General features: G+C 59.6%; 1 protein-coding gene across 2 annotated transcripts; it reads right to left on the bottom strand.

The window, feature by feature from the left end:
- Positions 1 to 786: 786 nt before the first annotated feature.
- LOC141977584 (beta-1,4-galactosyltransferase 3-like) lies at positions 787 to 18766 on the bottom strand. Of its 2 annotated transcripts, none has more exons than XM_074939098.1 (8): positions 18709 to 18766; positions 13333 to 13421; positions 11522 to 11860; positions 10900 to 11135; positions 2784 to 2971; positions 2015 to 2137; positions 1542 to 1646; positions 787 to 1033 (listed from the first exon to the last, which is right to left on the bottom strand). In XM_074939098.1, the coding sequence occupies exons 3-8, from the start codon at positions 11793 to 11795 to the stop codon at positions 883 to 885; spliced, it is 1077 nt and encodes a 358-aa protein (XP_074795199.1). In that variant the 5' UTR covers positions 11796 to 11860; positions 13333 to 13421; positions 18709 to 18766; the 3' UTR covers positions 787 to 882. The 2 variants fall into 2 exon arrangements, with proteins under 2 accessions (XP_074795199.1, XP_074795200.1); XM_074939099.1 differs by lacking the exon at positions 18709 to 18766 and adding an exon at positions 14196 to 14210.
- Between the last annotated feature and the right edge of the window lie 620 nt (positions 18767 to 19386).

The raw sequence follows: 19386 nt of genomic DNA, 5'->3' as shown, positions 1-19386 counted from the left end.
GGAGCCTCCTCTACATTTGGGGAGGTAGCTCCAGGCCCCATGCGCTGCATGGGGGCTGTGGGGGAGGGGAAGGGGGTCCAGAGTCTCACAACACCCCCCCTCCCCCACATCAGCCCAGGGGAGAGGGGGTCTCCAGCAACTCTCGTTGCTGCATGGGGTCGAGACCCAGGGACCCCCTGCTGCAGGAGGGAGCTGGGCACTGGGGGCCCGGCTTTCTGGGGAGCCCCTGGGGGTAGAGCAGAGGGACACAGGTGCTGGCAGCCCCGTGGCAAGGCCAATGCATCCCCTTCCCCATGGGCCCAGCACGGCCGGTGGCCCCCCACAGCAGCCAGGTGGCCCGGCCCTGCCCATGGCCCATGCCCCCCTCCCCCGCCCAAGAACAAACAAGGCTGGGGGGAGGGGAACACGGCTGCAGTAAAATAAATTGCACTTTAATAAGAAAGTCTGTGCACAGGGCGGCAGCTCCCTCTGCGGGCAGGACAGCAAACCCTGCCCCCCAAGAGACAAACCCCGCCCCCCCAAGAGACATCTGTATAAAAAACCAGCCCTGGTGAATGGCTCTGGGGGGAGTCAGGCCCTGACTCCCTCCCCCCTCGCCCAACAGCAGGGGCAGCAGGGGCCCCATCCCCTGACAGGGCCCCCACCAGCTTGAGGGCCCCCAATCAGGGCCCCACTCCCTGGTCCCGCTCTACCCCACATCCCCTGCCTCAGCTCAGGAACCCAATCCCTCCCCCTCCTCCCCTCCCCCCCCAGCAGCACCAGCCCAAGGCCCCACCCCCTCCAGCTGGGCATCTTTGGTTGCTCAGTCCAGGGTGGATTGGGGGCCAGTCCGGGGGCCAGCCACGCCCCCCCCAAGTCCCAGCCCCCCTGCGGGCGGGGAGGTCACGTGGGGTGGCGCAGGCCCTTCTCGGTGCCGATGGCGACGGTGATGTTGGTGTAGAGGGGCTGGCGCTCCTTGGCCAGCAGCTGGTACTCCAGGGTGTTCATGCCGTCCTGGCGCCAGGTCCGTCGCGTCTTGGCCAGCAGGTTAAACCTGGGGGGGGGAGGGGCAGGGGACGGGGGTTAGCTGGACAAGGACACCCCCTCATCCTGCCCACTGCCGGGATACTGCCCAATTCCCCACCGGATCTCCTCCCGTGCCGCCAGGACCCCCCCAATCCCATTCCCATCCCCCGCCGCCAGGACCCCCCCCACCCGCCAAGCCCCACCCCATTCCCATTCCCCTCCCCCGCCGCCAGGACCCCGCCCCCATTCCCATTCCCCTCCCCCGCCGCCGGGACCCCCCCCACCCGCCAAGCCCCGCCCCATTCCCATTCCCCTCCCCCGCCGCCGGGACCCCCCCCACCCGCCAAGCCCCGCCCCATTCCCCTCCCCCACCGCCAGGACCCCCCTCCCCATGCTGCTCCCCTCCCGCGCCTCCAGGACCCCCCTCCCCATGCTGCTCCCCTCCCCCGCTGCCAGGATCCCCCTGAACTCCTCACACCACTCCCCTCTCCCACTGAGGGGATCCCTCCCCCCCGCCGTTCCCCTCCCCCCGTCACCTCCTGGGGTTCTGCTCATTGCCCTTGTCGTGGCCGTGTTTGATCATGCGGTAGCGGCCATGCTGGATGGAGGGCCGGGAGATCAGCATCCCGCTCAGCGCCACCCTGGGGGGATGGGAGGCAGGGTTAAAAACCACGGGCCCATCTAGCCTGGCATCCTGTCATCCCCCCCGCCCATCACACCCGCAGGCCCATCCAGCCTCACGGCAGAGGGGCTGGGAGCCAGGACTCCTGGGTTCTCTCCCCGGCTGTGCCGCTCACTTGCCTTGGTTTCCCCACCTGTACAAGAGACCGTGTGGCCCCCTCCCATAAACCTGGGCTAGCCCAGCAGGTGTCACATGAGAATCCTCACCCCACCCCACTGCACACACCCTGGGTGGGAAAGCCCAAAGGTGTGATTTGCTGTGAGGCTGCCCACGGCCCCGCCCCCTCGCCCACAGCCCCGCCCCCTCGCCCACGGCCCCGCCCCCTACCTCACAGCGATGTCGTCATCTTCGCCCCCCCAGCCCCAGTAGTTATTGGGGAAACCGTTCATCTTCATGTACTGCTCCGGGGTCAAAGCCGACACCCCCCCAAAGTAAGTCTTGTAGGGCAACCTACCGGGAAGAGAGGGCACCGTCAGCAGGGGGCACTCCAGATGGGCAGTGACGGGGGGGGAGGGGAATCCAGGCGGTCAATCACACTTGCCAGAGATGGAGCCCCTCTGGGGTGGGGCACGGGGGCTGGTTATAAAGGGACCCGAAACACACATGTGGCCCCTCTGGGGCGGGGCACCAGGGGCTGGTTATCCAGGTATCCCTCGCTCAGCATGGAGACAGTGGCCACCTTTGGAGTGGAGCACGAGCTCTGGTTATACGGGAACCCCTTGCCTGGCAAGATGCGGCCCCTCTGGGGTGGGGCTCGGGGGCTGGTTATCCAGGGCACCCCTCGCCCGGCGTGAAGACATGGCGAGCTGGTTATCTGGGCACCCCTCACCCACCATGGAGATGCAGCCACCTCTGTGGCAGGGCATCCTTATTCAGGGACCCCTCCCCCAGCATGGAGAGGCAGCCACCTCTGAGGTGGGGTGCAGGGGCTGGTTATCCAGGGACCCCACACCAGGCACGGAGAGACAGCCCCTCTGGGGTGGGGCTCAAGGGCTGGTTATCCAGGGGATCCCTCGCCTGGCGTGAAGACGTGGCGGGCTGGTTATCTGGGCACCCTTCGCCCAGCATGGAGATGGGGTAGGGCGCGGGGACCCACTTGTATCCGAACTTGTCCATGGCGACGGAGGCGTGCTTGGGGAAGCGGTCACAGGTGTACAGGTTGCGGTCATCCTCGGGGATGAGGTCGACATCATGGAAGAACATGCAGTCCCAGTCCTCATCTTTCATCGCCTCCTTGAACCCCACATTCAGCAGCTTGGCCCGGTTAAAGGTGTAGTTCCCTGCCTGGCGGGTGGGACGACAATGGAGGGTTACCGCCAGCCCCCTGCTCTAACCACTAGCCCGCACCCTCCTCCGAGAGCCAGGATAGAACCCAGAAGTCCTGGCTGCCAACCCCCGTGCTCTAACCTGTGTGGAAGTATAACATTGTATAAGTATAACGTTGTATAAGGGGACCTGCTGGATACATTGTATATGAGAGGGCATGCCAAAACATGTTACAAAGTATCTGAGGGAGCACACGTAGGGACAGTCAGCTTTTGAATGGAGAAGCAATTCAGATAGAGCCAGCACCTCTAAGAAGCAGGCATCAGAATGGAAGGTGTGAAGGGCAATTAGTTAAGTTAACTGGAAGCTGTTAAAGGAGATTGTTAAGGGTGGCAGGTAATTGAAGATACGTGGCTGGTCTCAGGGATCTCGAAGGGTGGTGACTAAAATCTTTTTCTTCTTTTGTCTGTAACTTCTCTGTAACTTGTTCTCCAAAAAACTGTATAAATTAAGAGACACAAGCCCCACTCGGGGGGCTCACTTCTAAATGTATTAGCAGAGCAGCTTTGCTAATAAAACAGAGTGGTCTGATAAATTGTGAGTCTGAGTCAAACTTTGACAATTTGGAGGTCCCACCCAGATGGCAAGCAGCTTCACTGAGGCTGTGTGATCCCTGACTGCCTTGCAGGACGATTGTGGCAGCCGGCGCCTGGATGCTTAGTCCAAGCGATCCTCCACAAGACAGAAAGGTACACAGCAGCAGCGCAGTCTACGCCATTGAACTTGTTGGTTCCCACTCTGTTCGGGTAGGGGTCTTTGGATCCAGCTTCTGGAATCAGACGTCTCAGGTAATTATTATTTTTGTGCTTTAACCGGTTTGAGGACTGTCTTGTCTTTGTGTCTATCCGTCTTCCCCGTGGTGTGTGTGAGAATCTGGGAGCCATCTCTGTCCGGAGACTGGCTGACCAAGGGGTCCCCGTCCCCATGGTCTGAATAAGTGGAATCTGCACAGCTGCAGCCGCACCACGCCTTGGGTATAACCCCTGGTGTGAAAGCAAGGGCAGTTGAGGCAGTAGCCTGTGGGCTCCTTTCTGTGTGTTGCACCGGGTACCGCTCTGCTGAGCCCGAATTTCCTTCTTGTGTGAGTGCTGTGTGAAGTCCTCCTGGATGGGTAATCAGAAGTCTAAGGTAGAACAGTTCCCTAAGGGAACTCCAGCTTATTTTATGTATTTTAGGAGGGGTCCGGACTCTTGTAGGTTTCTTGAAAAATGGTCCAAATTAGCTCTAGAGAACCCCAAATTACAGTGGCCACTGTTAGGTTCTTGGGACAAGGATCGAGTGGACGCTTTAAAAAGCAAACTCGTCCTCCCAAAAACCAAATTGGAGAGAGGAGTAGTAGACTGCTTCATGCAGTGGTGGGAAGAGGCAAATCGTAGATGGACTGAGTCAAAACTCACCTCTCTTAAAAATTCTATCAAAAAACTAACAGTTCAATTGGATGCAGTCTCTCCCACCACTAGTCCGAGCGCTCCCCTTTGCCCAGTCCTGTGCAATGATCCGGATCAAACCCGACCCCCACCATACTCCTGCGCAAATAAGAAATCAGAAAAGGAATAATCTTCAGTAACTACAGATAATGAAAGTGAAGAAGATACCCTCATTGGCCTCGCAGCTCTGCAAAATATTATGAAGAAGAAATCCAAAGCAGACTGCAAAGATTCTCTTGACATCTCTTCTTGGAAAAGAGAACCTGATGGGAGGTTAATGAGAGACTCTGATCAAACTGTTGTGGCACCCTTACGAGTCCTTAAGATGGGAGAAAGTGAGTCCATATGGGATTATAAGCCCTGGACTCGTACGGAACTTTTATCTATAGTTAAAAGTTTTCCCAAACCACAGGAAAACTGTCAAATTTGCTGAGGAGTTTCTGTTAATCTGTGAAACCTATGAACCCTCTGAGACAGATCTCCTCCAACTGTGTAAATTGTTAGCTCATGCCAGTTATTATGAAAAATGGTTGGCTGCCGCAGACTGGCCAGCTGAGGCACGCCACTCAACCATAAAAAGTACTGGCCCAGATTCGGCATACAGAGACCGGTGTATGGCTCTTTGGAAGCGCCTGCATCAAGCCATTCCCAAAGTGTGGTCTCCTAAAACAAACTGGACAGCAATACGTTGCTGTAAGCAAGGGCAAGGAGAAAGCCCAGGCGACTATAGGTCCCGGCTAGCTGATATTTTCCTACAACATTCAGGAATACAAGAGCCCGATGTAAATGGGCAGGGGGCCTTGGCACATGCATTTGTTGATGGTCTTCTCCCTGCCACAGGCAGCATGTTAAAACGAATAAGTGTGGGATGGGAGACTGAAACCATGGACAAATTGCTGGCAGTAGCAGAGCATTGCCACCGCACTTTAAAAGGAAAGGAGGAACAGTCCTCCCAAAAGTTAATGGTTCTGCAGATACAGCATTATTCAGGACTAAGCAGACCACACCGGGGACAGGGACGGGGTTGCGGAAGGGGGCGGGGGGCTGGATTAACTGGGGTTTGTAACTACTGTAAACAGCCTGGACACTGGAAAAAAGAGTTTCCAAGACGACCTAATAATTGTATGGGAAATCAAGTGAACCCCCCGCTGGTTCCTCCAGCTGATCCCCAACCCTATTTTTCACCCCAACAATGATGGGATGCTGGGGAACCTCACAAAGTTTTAGCTCCCTTATTACCTCTGTCCCCTACTGGAGAATGTGTCCTAACTAAATGATCTCTCTCTCCCTTTCCTTGTTGATACTGGAGCTTCTCTTTCTACAATCCGCACCACTGACTTGCCTGAGGTTCCCCGATCTGGAAAATCTGTGTCTGCTGTTGGCATTACAGGGATCCCTACCTCTTTTCCCCTCTCAAAACCTTTGTCTGTTCAGCTCGGTCCCGTCTCTGAGGAGCATGCATTCCTCCTCTCTGATTCCACCCCTGCAAACCTTCTGGGATGGGACTTGCTATGCAAACTTGGCTGTTCCATTTACTGCTCCCCAGATGGTGTCTATCTGCAAATCCCTCAGTCTTCCTTATGTGATTCTGTAGCCTCCCTGCTGTCTGAAACTTCCCTCTCCACTCCGGTCCCTTGCTGTCCCTTAACTCCGTCCCTAGAGCACCTAATCTCTCAGGTTCCTTCCTCCCTATGGCCATCTCACCCATCTGAAGTGGGCCGATTAAATACTGACCCAGTTCGGATTACTGTAGACAATTCCAAACCTCTGCCTCACCTGTCTCAGTGTCCTTTGAATCCTGAGGCAGAGGCTGGGATTGCTCCAGTTATATCTGCATTAAAAGAACAAGGAATTATTGTCCCTTGTTCCAGCCCCTGTAACACCCTATCCTCCCAGTTCAAAAGGCTGATGGCAAATCGTGGCGATTTGTTCAAGACCTTCGAGCCATTAACCGTATTGTCATACCTTCTTTTCCAGTGGTCCCTAACCCTGCTACAACACTAGCGTCTATTCCTCCAAATGCAACCCACTTTACTGTTGTAGATTTGTGCTCCGCTTTCTTCTCTGTCCCAGTTCACTCTGAATCCCAGTATCTCTTTGCCTTCTCCTACAAGGGTCAGCAATATACATGGACTACCCTTCCCCAGGGGTATACAGAGAGTCCATCCTATTTTTCTCAAGCCCTAGCCAGGGATCTCGCTGATCTGGTTTTCCCATCAGGATCCACACTGATCCAATATGTGGACGACTTACTCCTGTGCTCCCCCTCTCTGTCTGCCTCAGAAACTGATTCACTAACACTTCTCACAGCTTTAGCGAACAAGGGTCATAAGGCTTCTCGCACAAAATTGCAGCTCTGCCAAACCTCTGTCACATACCTAGGCTTCCTTCTCTCCCAGGGCTCCCGTACACTCTCTCCAGCCTGGGTACAAGCCATCCTTAGCTTTCCCCAGCCTTGCTCTCCACGCCAGGTCAGAAAATTCTTAGGCATGACAGGGTTCTCTAGGCAATGGATTCCCCAATATGCTTCTCTGGCTAAACCACTCCAAGAACTCACTCGATCCTCTGTACCTAACCCCATGCCATGGCCACTTGAAGCAAATGCTGCTTTCATCTCCCTTAAGCAGAATTTAGCCTCTGCCCCTGCCTTAGGGTTACCTAACTATGACAAGCCTTTTACCCTTTTCTGTCACGAACAATCTGCTTGTGCCCTCGGGGTTCTTACTCAGGAGCACGGTGACAGAAATCGCCCGGTGGCTTATTTTTCTGCAACCTTGGACCCTGTAGCCCAGGGTTTACCCCCTTGCCTACGCGCTGGAGCTGCTGCAGCGCGCCTGGTCGAGATGTCTGAGTCCCTTGTCCTCCGCTCTCCTCTCACTCTACCCGTCTCTAGCCGCCCTGCTACATGGTGTTTCGCATGTCGGCAAGGAGGGGATGGTCTCTGCTATGAGTAAGGCGCGGTGGTGGGCTCCCCATTTCAGCTCCTTTGCAACCCGCCACTGTGCCGCTTGTGTTACTTGTCAAAGCCACAATGTAGGCAAATCTGTAAAAGTAACACAAGGGTTCCGGGGTTTGCCTCAAGCACCTTTCCTACACTGGCAACTTGATTTTGTACAAATGCCAAAGTGTCAGAAATATGAATTCATTTTAGTTATGTCTGTTTTTGGGTTGGATTGAAGCCTTTCCCTGTGGCAAAGCTGATTCATTGTCCGTTGCAAAATGTCTGTTAAACCACATTATCCCTACCAAGGGAATTCCTGCCACTTTGTCTAGTGACCGGGAAACACATTTTACTGGAAAAATTGTTCAACATCTAAACCAGGTATTACATGTCGCCCACCTGTCGCACTGCCCTTACCATCCACAGAGTGCAGGGGCAGCTGAAAGGCGAAATGGTGTGCTTAAAAATAAGCTGGCAAAAATCTGTCGTTCCACAGGGTTAAACTGGCCAGCTGCTTTACCACTGGCCCTTATGGAAATTCGGTCATCCCCATCCCAGAGACACAAATTGAGTCCATTTGAAATCATCATGGGACGCCCTATGCGAACAATGGCTACTATTACCCCAGCCCCAGACCTAAACCTAACTCACAGCATGCTCCTCCAGTACTGCAAAGGGTTAATGCAAGCTGTGAGCTCCTTCCATTCGCAGGTGCGAGCAGCTTGGCCGAGGGAACCCACCTCTGCTGCCTGTCACACTCTTGAGCCTGGTGATTGGGTCTACCTGCGGCACCACCTTCGGAAGCACGCCTTGGAACCCCGGTGGAAGGGTCCATACCAGGTACTGCTCACCACCCAGACAGCAGTGAAATTATCCGGCATCGCTGCATGGATCCACGCCTCACAGTGTAAGCCAGCGCCACCTCAAGGGGACCAAGCACCTCTGCAAGACCACGCAGAACCAGCTTCCACCCCAGAAGACAAAGAGGAACAGCCTGCAATACCTTACAATCTGCGCTCTCGTAAGGGTTGCCAGAAGCAGAGGGTAAGCAGACAGCAGGACCCAACAAACAAGAAGTAGCAGTGAGCCTAGCGCCTGCTGCCTGGTAGACGTAAAACCGTGACTGCGGTTCCCTCGAAAGGGGTTGTCGGAACCAGAAAGGGTCCTGCTTCCAACATGTGTCCTTTGAGAAGCTTAATTCTCAGCTACTGTGTCCTGAGGGTCTGGGGAATCCAGAGTGACAGTGATAATTCTTTCATCCAACAACAGGTGCAGATAGCCCAGATCCTGAACATTTCTAATTGCTGGGTCTGCAGCCACATCCCAGCTCACTCACAAGCTAGTATCCCCACCATGGCAATCCCTTTGAATTCCTCAGAGCTTGCTGGAGAACCCTATCCACTTAAAAGGACATGGAAGGAAAATGACACTTGGGGGCTGGGAAAAACATATGTTCCTAAACTTATAAGTGTGGTGAAAGGAAAGGGCCACTGGTGCTGGGTGTGTAATGGGACAGGGCTGAATCTAGGGAGGAGCAGCTGTCTCCAATACATCATGTCCCATGGTGTACGGGACTATTCAAACAAGGTTGGAGAATGGCAAACCGGGTATGGAAAGATAAACTTCCTCTCAACCTGGGATCAAACCAAAGATTCAATCTCTTGCTCCCCCTACAGCCTCCCTGAGAAAAACAGCACCATCTACAAATGTCATGTGAATGCTACCTCTTCTCCCAGTGAAAATCATCCTGTGCCCTTTGGGGGATACTATTCCTCCTTTGTAAATTCTTACATGTCAAAGGGTTGCAGTCGACCCTTCCCAGCTTTAATGGGACATCATTGGGTTTGTGGGGAAAATGCTTACACTGTGTTACCAGCAAATTGGTCAGGTATCTGTTATCCTGCTCAGCTTTTCCCACAATTCCGGGTGCTTCAATCCCTCCCACGAAATCGCCTCCGTAATTTCAGGTGAAAAAGGAGGGACTTGCCAGATGCTAAATGGTATGTGGATAACATAAGCCCCCTAACTTGGGAAGAAGCTGTTGGCATTTCTTTAGTCCCAGTAGGGGGGGTAATCCACCATGCAAAAAGGCTTTTAAGGTTACAAGCGGTGGTTGAGATCATGGCCAATGAAACAGGAGAGAGCTTAAAAGCTCTAGCCAAAGAAGCAGGAGCGGTCTGACAAGTGGCCCTCCAAAACCGTCGGGCATTAGATATAATACTGGCAGCCAAAGGAGGGACCTGTGCTCTAATTGGAACAGAATGCTGTGTATACATACCTGATAATACTAATCGTGCTCGCCATCTGGAGCAAATTGCATACCTTCCCCACGAAGAACCAAGTTCCTTGTGGAAATGGATAAGTAACTTATTCAATTTCTCTAGTCTGGGAAACTGGTTGTTTCAAGGAATCCTGACTATCCTATTTGGAATTCTAATAATCTTTGTGCGTTTTCAATTGATTTCTTGTTGTATCCAAAACTGCACAAGACACACCATCCATCAGGTTACCCCTAACCAGAGTGCTAATCTAATGTTGTTAAATGTCACCAGTGAAAGTAATGAAAAAGAACGATTGATGTATGGAATCCAGTAAGTCATTGGTCATGGGCGTAGCCTTGACCAAAAGGGGGGATTGTGGAAGTATAACATTGTATAAGTATAACGTTGTATAAGGGGACGTGCTGGATACATTGTATATGAGAGGGCATGCCAAAACATGTTACAAAGTATCTGAGGGAGCACACGTAGGGACAGTCAGCTTTTGAATGGAGAAGCAATTCAGATAGAGCCAGCACCTCTAAGAAGCAGGCATCAGAATGGAAGGTGTGAAGGGCAATTAGTTAAGTTAACTGGAAGCTGTTAAAGGAGATTGTTAAGGGTGGCAGGTAATTGAAGATACGTGGCTGGTCTCAGGGATCTCGAAGGGTGGTGACTAAAATCTTTTTCTTCTTTTGTCTGTAACTTCTCTGTAACTTGTTCTCCAAAAAACTGTATAAATTAAGAGACACAAGCCCCACTCGGGGGACTCACTTCTAAATGTATTAGCAGAGCAGCTTTGCTAATAAAACAGAGTGGTCTGATAAATTGTGAGTCTGAGTCAAACTTTGACACCTGTATACCCCACTAATCCCCCCCCCATCCCGGATAGAACCCTGGAGACCGGGCTGCCGACCCCCCCTGCTCTAACCTGTATACCCCACTACCCCCCCAAGCCGGGATAGAACCCAGAAATCCTGGCTCCCAGCCCCCCTGCTCTAACCTCCCCCCGCCCCAAGCCAGGATAAAACCCTGGAGACCTGGCTGCCAACCCCCCTGCTCTAACCTGTATACCCCACTACCCCGCCCCCAAGCCAGGATAAAACCCTGGAGACCGGGCTGCCAACCCCCCTGCTCTAACCTGTGTACCCCACTACTCCCCCCAAGCCGGGATAGAACCCAGGAGTCCTGGCTCCCAGCCGCCCCGCTCTAACCCCAAAGAGCCGACGCCCCCCCCCCGGACCCCAGCATCCGGGGCACCTGGTGGATGATGTAGATGCCGTAGGCGAGCTGCTGGCGCTGGAGGAAGGGGTGCAGGAAGTAGAGAAGGTAGCGCAGGTGCTGCTCCCGGTTGCGGTGGGGGATGATGACGGCCGTGCGGTGCAGGGGGTCGCAGTCGGGGGGCTGGTACCTGCCCCCAGCCCTCACATAGGGGTTCTTGTGGACAATCTCCTCCAGGGTCAGCCCTGGGGGGAAGGTCACCCGGATCGGGCCCCCTGCAGGGCAAAACAAACGCCTGAGCCCCAGGAAACTTGGGTTCACAGCTCTGGGGGGCCGCCCCCATATCCACAGAGAGGCTTCAAATCCATGTGGGCCCCCAAATCTCTGCCCCACTCCCACAGCCAGGGACAAAACTCAGGAGTCCTTGGCTCCTAGCCGCCCTGATCTCACCTCTAGACCCCACTCCCCCGACAGAGCCAGCGAGAGAACCCAGGAGTCCTGCCTCCAAACCCCCCGCTCTACCCACTAAACCCCACTCCCCTCCCAGATGGGATAGAACCCAGCTGTCCTGACCCCAGCACCCCCTCCCCTGACCACTATCCCCTCCTCCCCGCCCCTCCTGAAGCCAGGGCTAGGACCCAGGGCTCCGGGCGCCCCTTACCTAGGAACGGGGAGGTCTCAGGGCAGTAGGGCAGTTCCTCGGGACGCAGCGGGGGCCGGGCGATGAGGCTGAGGTTGGCATAGACGTCGCCGGGCAGCGAGGCGTTGTGGGCGGCGCCCTGCGGCCCCCCAAGCCCGGCCGGGGCCCCCACTTTGTAGAAGATGCCCAGGAAGTAGGCGACCCGCCGGCGGTAGCCCTCATGGTAGAGCAGTGCCATCACCACCAGCTGCACCCCCAGCAGGAGCAGCAGGTACCGGCCGCGGGACTGCAGCATGGCGCGGGGCCGGGATCATCTAGCCATGGCCGGCGGGTGGGCAGGGACAGCTGCGGCTCGGCCTCCTGGGGACAGATCAGGGGGAGGGAGGTACATGAGCCCCTGTGCCACCTGTAAACCAACCCCACTGCTCCCCAAGAGCTGGGGAGAGAACCCAGGAGTCCTGGCTCCCAGCCCCCCAGCTCTAGCCCCCTAGATCCTCTTCCCTCTCAGAGCAGGGGATAGAACCCAGGAGTCCTGGTTCCCAGCCCCCCTGCTCTAGTCCCCTAGACCCTCTTCCCTCCCAGAGCAGGGGACAGAACCCAAGAGTCTTGACTCCCAGGCCCCCTGCTCTAGTCCCCTAGACCCTCTTCCCTCCCAGAGCAGGGGACAGAACCCAGGAGTCCTGGTTCCCAGCCCCCCTGCTCTAGTCCCCTAGACCCTCTTCCCTCCCAGAGCAGGGGACAGAACCCAAGAGTCTTGACTCCCAGGCCCCCTGCTCTAGCCCCTGAGCCTCCATTCACCTCCCAGTGCCTGGAGAAGAACCCAGGCATCCTGGACACTCTCTCACAACCTCACCTGCCTGAGGTGTGAGCCAGTCGCTGCAGGAGGCGTGGCAGGAATTGGGAAATCAGGGAAGACAAAAGCCAGCCAGCCCCTGGCTCAACAAGTGAACAGATCCGGCCCCCGCCCCCCCTACACACACAGGTTCCCTGCCACTCCCGGCCAGACAGCTGGGAGCCAGCCGGGACTCCTGGGTTCTATCCCAGCTCTGGGAGTGGAGTGGGGTGTGGGGGGCTGGAAGGCAGGACTCCTGGGTTCTATCCCCTGCTCTGGGAGGGGTGTAGGGTCGGGGGGGGGGGGAAGGGGGAGGGCTGGAAGGCAGGACTCCTGGGTTCTATCCCCTGCTCTGGGACGGGGATGCGCTGGTTAGCACTGAGGTTGGCCCGGTTGGGTCCTGGCCGTGGGGTGCTCGGGGACTCGGCTGCACCTAGCTCAGCGCCCAGGCCCTGACGGAGCTGGGCGGCAGCTGCTTTCATGTGTCAGGGGCTGGATGTTTCACATACTTCGCAGGAACCCTTTGTCCCTGGGCCTGCTGCTGTTAGGGGGAGGGGATCATTCCAGCCACAGGGCCAACAGCACCAAGGGAACCCAGGCGTCCTGGCTCCCAGTCCCGCCCTCCCCAGCTGTAACCACTTGATCTCACTCCCCTCACCTGGGGATAGAGCCCAGGTGTCTTGGCTCCCAGCCCCCACCAACCATGGTGTCCCCTGCCCCCGCTCCCTAGGTCTGGGAACTGGTTTCTCCAGCTTGACCAGCCTTCTGAAATTCCAGGGCCTAGCTGCTCTGATCCGGATTCCGGACTGATGCTGGTGCCCAAACTCTGCCCACGCCAGGGCAGGAGGGGTCCAGGGACTCCCCAACCCCACCTCCATGGGGCTGGAACAGAGCCAGCACCCCGTACAGGGCAAAGGCCCCGTGTCCCAACCCCCAAGTTTGCTCCAGAGCCTGGGGTCCCCCAGGTCCCCTCTGAGGGAGAGAAATCCGGGGTACCTACCTCGAGATGGGCAGCGCCCCCCAGCCAGCTCCGCCGGGGCGGCTCTCACTCCCTGCAGCTGGCTTGGGGCTCCAGGCTCCCTGGTGCGCCTAGGGGGAGGAAGAGGAGGAGAGCGTGAGAGGAAGCAGGAAGGATAAAACAGGGAAGGGGGGCGGGGGAGTGGACTAGGGACTGAGACAAAAGACCCACCCCCTTTTTCCATCCCACCGCTTTACCTAGCACTGAAAGGCAGCCACCTCTGGGGGAGAGCGCAGCACCTGGCCACTGCCCCAGCACCGCTGCGCCAGGTTGTTAAGGAGAAAAACGTCCAAGGGGAAATGAGGCAAGGGTTGGGGAAACTGGGCTTCCTAAGGGAAAAGGAAATGAGCCCCCCCAGCTGCCCCATTCCCTGCAGCACGGCACCCCCTACTTGAGCCCCCAGCTCCATGTCATGACCTGGACCTCAGCCCTGCATACCGTGAGATGCCAGGGCACCTGGGCTCTCACCCCGAGGTGGGCATGGGACATGCCAGGGCCCCAGAGACCCGGCCTGGACCCCAGGGGGCAGGCACAGAGCCTGGTGGACTCAGCACCCCCCTCCCTCTCCTCCCCACCCCCAGTTGCTGGGCGAGCCAGAGTGCCAGCGTGCTGTTGCTTAGACAACCAGGGGTTGCCAGGCAGTCACTCCTCATCCGTCTTAAAGGGCCCCGAGGCTTGGAAAGCAGCAAACCCCATCACAGGGTGCCCGCCAGACGCTCCTTCCTTACAGAGTGAGGCATGTGCACAGACCCCCCCGCCCTCACCCCCCCCCCCCCAGCAGCTATCAGCCAGCTGCTGGAGGAAGAAAGCAGGATCTGGCACGTTTCAGTTCCTGTCTGGGTTACCTAGGTCACACGGGGACGGCTCGCCCAGTGTTGAGATGCAGCCACTTCTGGGATGGGGCAGCTGGGGAACGGCCACCCAGTGACCTGCAATCTCGGACAGGAAGCGAAGGAGAGCCCTTTACCCCGCAGAGCTGCGGGTGGATTTACGTCACCAGGGCAGGACCAGCAAGTTTTCGTGTCCTGGTGCAGCCCGGCCTCTCTTTGTTCTACGCTGCGGTTTTGGGACAGTGACGTGCCCAGAGGAGAAACACAGGGAAGGATCGAAGTCCAAGGTTGCTCTACCTCCGTCTGTGTACGGAACCAGCTGTGCCCTGCTCCACAGCCACACACCAACGAAGCCGCAAGGTGAAACAAGCCAACGTCTCTCCCCTCCAACACCTCAACCCCCCTTCCCGAGCCGGCTCCACCTCAGTAAGGACTGCAAGTCTGCAGGGAAGGAATGGGCATGCGAGACAGGGATGGAACCCAGGAGTCCTGGTTCCCAGTCCCCCGCCCCCGCTCTAACCACTGGACCCCACTCCCCTTCCAGAGCCAGGGACAGAGCCCAGGAGTCCAGGTTCCCAGCCGCCCCTGATCTAACTACTAGACCCCTCTCCCCTTGCAAAGCCGGGAAAAGAACCCAGGAGCCCAGGCTCCCGGCCCCACCACTTCTAACTCGCTAGCCCATATTTTGCCCCATAGGTGACCTCTTTGAGCACCCCCAGGTAGCTCAGCTGACTCCCCCGTGCACCGGCACTAATGTGGCATTTACACAAGCGCTGGCCGTGTGCAGACCTGACGTCAGGGGGATGGACATGAGCCAACAACATGGCCCTTGGCACCATTCCGCACAGCAAGGCCAGCCAGGACCCCAGCCAGGCCAGCCCCTGGACCCCAATCTGGCCCCAGGCCAGGGGACTGGCTGGCTCAAGGGGGTGGAACGGGGCCCTTTCCCCTCTAGTGGGCGCCGGCCCCGATCCATCCCCAGGGCGGGGGGACTGGCTGGGGCAGGGATGGGTTCTGCTCCACCTACTCCGCTCCAGCCAGCCGCCAGCAGGCTCCGTAGCCAGACAATGGCTCATTAACAGCCAGCGGGGCCCGGGCAGCTGGGCGCCGCATGGGGATTGCACCCAGGAGGGCACAGAGCCAGCTGGAAGACGGGCATCGAGCCAGGCTCAAGCCTACAGCGTGACACAGGCCCTTAAGGAAACAGAGCCAGGTCCATGCCCAGACAGAGCACCCGCCCGGCGAATGGGTGCCCACGGGGTGCATGGGAGGAGTCCCGGGACCCTCAGCTGGAGATGGGAGGTCACGACAGTGCTGAGCTAGCCCTGGGGAGGGAGATCCAGTGCTCGGAGGGCGAGACAGACCGGTGTGTGGTGGGCAGTGCTGGCATGGGGTGGAATGTGGGGGAGAGGGGAGGGAGGGAAGCTGGGTGAGCAAGGCCAAGCCACTCCCCCACTCCGTGCCTCAGTTTCCCCAGCCATCAAGCAGGGATAACTCTTCTTCCCCTCTTGCATAAAGCGCTGAGCTCTCTGGCAGCTTTATTAAGGGCAGTGGTGCGGCAACACCGGGGGTCCCGCCAGCTCCCGACTCGGCCCCGTGGTGCCTCCCATTTCCTCCCCACACCCTGACCATCGCTGCTCCGTCCTCGCTGCGACGGCTTGCTACCGGGCCTCGTCTCCTGCCCCGCGATCATCTCGGGGTTTCTCCTCCACCCCTGTCAACGAGCGCCCCCCCAGCACCAGGCGCAGCGCTGGCCTCACCCCGCCGCGCACAAAGGGAGACGTCGCCCAGAAAGCGCTGGCAAGAAGCAGAGGCCAGCGGAAGCTCCGCTGCAAAAATCTCGGCACCAGAACTGACCCGACAGGCTGAAGAACCAGCCCACGGCACGCCGGGACAGTTCAAGCTTCATCCGTTCCCGCTCTAAACCACCAGACCCCACTCCCCTCCCAGCGAGAGGGACAGAACTCAGGTGTCCTGACTCCCACCCTGCCCCCCGCCCTAGCCATTAGATCCCATTCCCCCTCCCAGAGCTGGGGACAGAACCCAGGAGTCCTGAGGAGCTTGTGAGACCTGCGTGGCCTGGCAGTCACCGGGAGGGAGATGCCAGAACTGGGTCCTGCTGGCATCCAGCAGCGTCCGTGGATGAAACTGGGTCGGGAAGGAATAAAACCCCCTGTGCACATGGCGCCGGCCGTTTGGAGGGTCGCTTCGTTTCTGGCCTCAGGGATTTCCAGTGGCAGTGAGTTCCATAGGCTGCTGCAGAACAAGGGGCTTGGCAGCTTCCAGTGGAACAGCCAGCACTGCCTCCTGCTAGGTGGGTGGGACTGGGACCTCGATGGACCCAGCTCTGGAAGGAGAGTGGGATCTAGTGGGTTAAAGCAGGAGAGCTGGGAACCAGGACTCCTGGGTTCCATCCTAGCTCTGAGAGGGGAGTGGGGGTCAAGTGGGTCAGAAGCAGGGGTGCCAGGACTGCGAATCTAGTAGCTCAGCACCCCAAGGGCTGGGCGAGCATCTCCCCTGCCACCCGGAGACCCCCAGTGCCACCCACCAGACACCGCCACGCTTCCCGGACCTGCGCTCTCTGCCCAGCCCAAGAGGACAGGGGCAGCAGGCTGGAGGGGCCCCGGGGTTGAGTGAGGGGGAGCGGGCACGGAGTGGGTGAGAAACCGCCTAGATGTGCGGTCTGACCCAGAGGGGCAGGGAGAGGGCAAGAGACCAGCCAGAGGGGCCCAAAGGGCTGATCCGGCCCCTCCAACAGGCACAGGGGCAGGGCTGCATGTGGAGCCCCATGGGGCAGGGCCGAACGCTACGCACACAGGGTTCGAGGCGCACCCCAGCTCATTACCATTCCCCTGGTGGGGGTAAGCGTGCACACCCCCCCCTCCCCGCATACTCCCATAGGGGAGGGGACGATCCATGTGGGGGATGGGCTGGGAAGAGCAGGGGGCGGGAGGTACCCCGAGGTTGAACAGGCGAGGGGCACTCCCCGCAGTGGGCAGGAGGGGTGGGGGGTACCCAGAGGGTACACAGGGGAGGCAGTGCGTGCTCCCATGGGGGGGCAGGTCATACTCTGGGGGTGCACAGAGGAGGGGGAGTAGGGAGAGCAGGTGCTCCCCATGGGGGACAGGCTGGGGGGGGAGCAGGGGTGGGAGGTACCGTGGGCATGCACAGGGGAGGGGGCTCCCCATGGGGGGCAGGCTGTAGGGAGCAGGAGTACCCCGGGGTGCACAGGGAAGGGAGCAGCAGGGGGAGAAGATGGGGGGGGCAGGCTGGGGGGAGCAGGGGCGGGGTACCCCAGGGTGCACAGGGGAGGGGGGAGCAGGGGCGGGGGGAGCAGGGGCAGGGTACCCCAGGGTGCACAGGGGAGGGGGGAGCAGGGGCGGGGTACCCCAGGGTGCACAGGGGAGGGGGGCTCCCCATGGAGGGTGGGGCGGGCTAGGGGGAGCAGGGGTGGGGGGTACCCCGGGGGTGCACAGGGGAAGGGAGAGCAGGGGGAGGGGGTTCCCCGTGGGGGGCGGGGTGGGAGGAGCAGGGGAGGGGGGTACCCAGGGGTGCACAGGGGAGGGGGGAGTAGGGGGAGGAGACAGGGGGAGGGGGCTCCCCGTGGGACAGACTGGGGGGAGCAGGGGCGGGGGGCTCCCCATGGGGCGGGCTGGGGGGAGCAGGGGGGTACCCCGGGGAGGGGGACTCCCCATGGGGGGTAGGGACAGAGTGTACCCCAGGGTGCACAGGGAAGGGGGGAGGAGGGGGAGGAGATGGGGGGGAAGGGGCTCTCCATGGGGGGGCGGGGCGGGCTGGGGGGAGCGGGGGGGTACCCCGGGGTGCACAGGGGAGGGGGGCTCCCCATGGGGGGCAGGGTGGGCTGGGGGGAGCAGGGACAGAGTGTACCCCGGGGTGCACAGGGGAGGGGGGAACAGGGTGCGGAGACGGGGGCACGGGGCGGGGGTTCCCTAGGGTGCACAGTAGAGGAGGGGTCCCCGTGGGGCGGGGGGTACACCGGGGTGCACAAGGGAGGGGGGTCCTCGTGGGGCAGGGGGCAGGGCTGGGGGGAACCCCGGGGTGCACAGCGGAGGAGGGGTCCACATGGGGCACGGTTCCGGGGGAGCAGGGTGGGGGGCTCCCCGGGTGCACAGGGGAGGGGCGTCTCCGTGGGGGGCAGGGCAGGCTGGGGGAGCAAGCGTGGGGGGCTCTCCGGGTGCACAGGGGAGGGGGGTCTCCGTGGGGGGCAGGGCAGGCTGGGGGAGCAGGGGCAGGGGGCTCCCCGGGTGCACAGGGGAGGGGCGTCTCCGTGGGGGGCAGGGCAGGCTGGGGGAGCAAGCGTGGGGGGCTCTCCGGGTGCACAGGGGAGGGGGGTCTCCGTGGGGGGCAGGGCAGGCTGGGGGAGCAGGGGCAGGGGGCTCCCCGGGTGCACAGGGGAGGGGGGTCTCCGTGGGGGCGGGGCAGAGCAGGCTGGGGGGCGGGGGGCTCCCCGGGGTGCACAGGGGCGGGGGGGGTCCCCGTGGGGCGCGGGGCGGGACCCGGCTCTCACCCTCTCTCTGTCTCCGGGCGGCCGGGCCGGGCACGAGCCCGCTGCGCGCTCCCGCTCCTCCCTGCCCCGACGGGGGCTGGACTCCCTGCGTCACCGGGGAATCTGGGCTCCCATTGGCCGGGAGAGGGGGCGGGACTTGGCCGTCGCGTCAGACATGGGCCGGGCTCGAAGAGACCAACTGGGCGCGGGGAGAGACCATCCACAGGGGGAGACACTAACCTGGGCGAGGCGGGAGAGACCAACCTGGGGAAAGGGACCATCTGAAGCGGGGGAGACCATCCAAAGCGGGGGAGGGGGCGAAACCAACTATCTACGCGGGGGCGGGCAGCTGGGGGGAGAGGGTGTGTGGATTTTTACCCCTTGCTCAGGCCCATAGCTCTAGCTTGCCCCTTTTTCTCTCCTCGCCCATCACCCGCCCCCGGGGGAACTGTGCGAAACGTGGGGGAAACTGAGGCACGCAGTGGCCTGGCAAAGAATGCTGCAGCAAATCCCCACTTTGTTGGAGCAAAGTGCGTTGGCCAGACCCATGGACTGGGGGGCTTCCCCCTGGGGACTGGTGCTGCTGAGAAAGATCGGGGAGGGGACTGTGGGGGTTCAGCGGCTGCACACGACGCTCTCGGGGCGACGCTGAGGCTCTCCTGGGGTGCACAAACTGGGGACACGTGAGTGGGAGAAGAG

The sequence above is a fragment of the Natator depressus genome, chromosome 24 (assembly GCF_965152275.1).
Source record: "Natator depressus isolate rNatDep1 chromosome 24, rNatDep2.hap1, whole genome shotgun sequence".
NCBI classification, from domain to species: domain Eukaryota; kingdom Metazoa; phylum Chordata; order Testudines; family Cheloniidae; genus Natator; species Natator depressus.
This window is presented reverse-complemented; position numbering and strand designations above follow the sequence as displayed.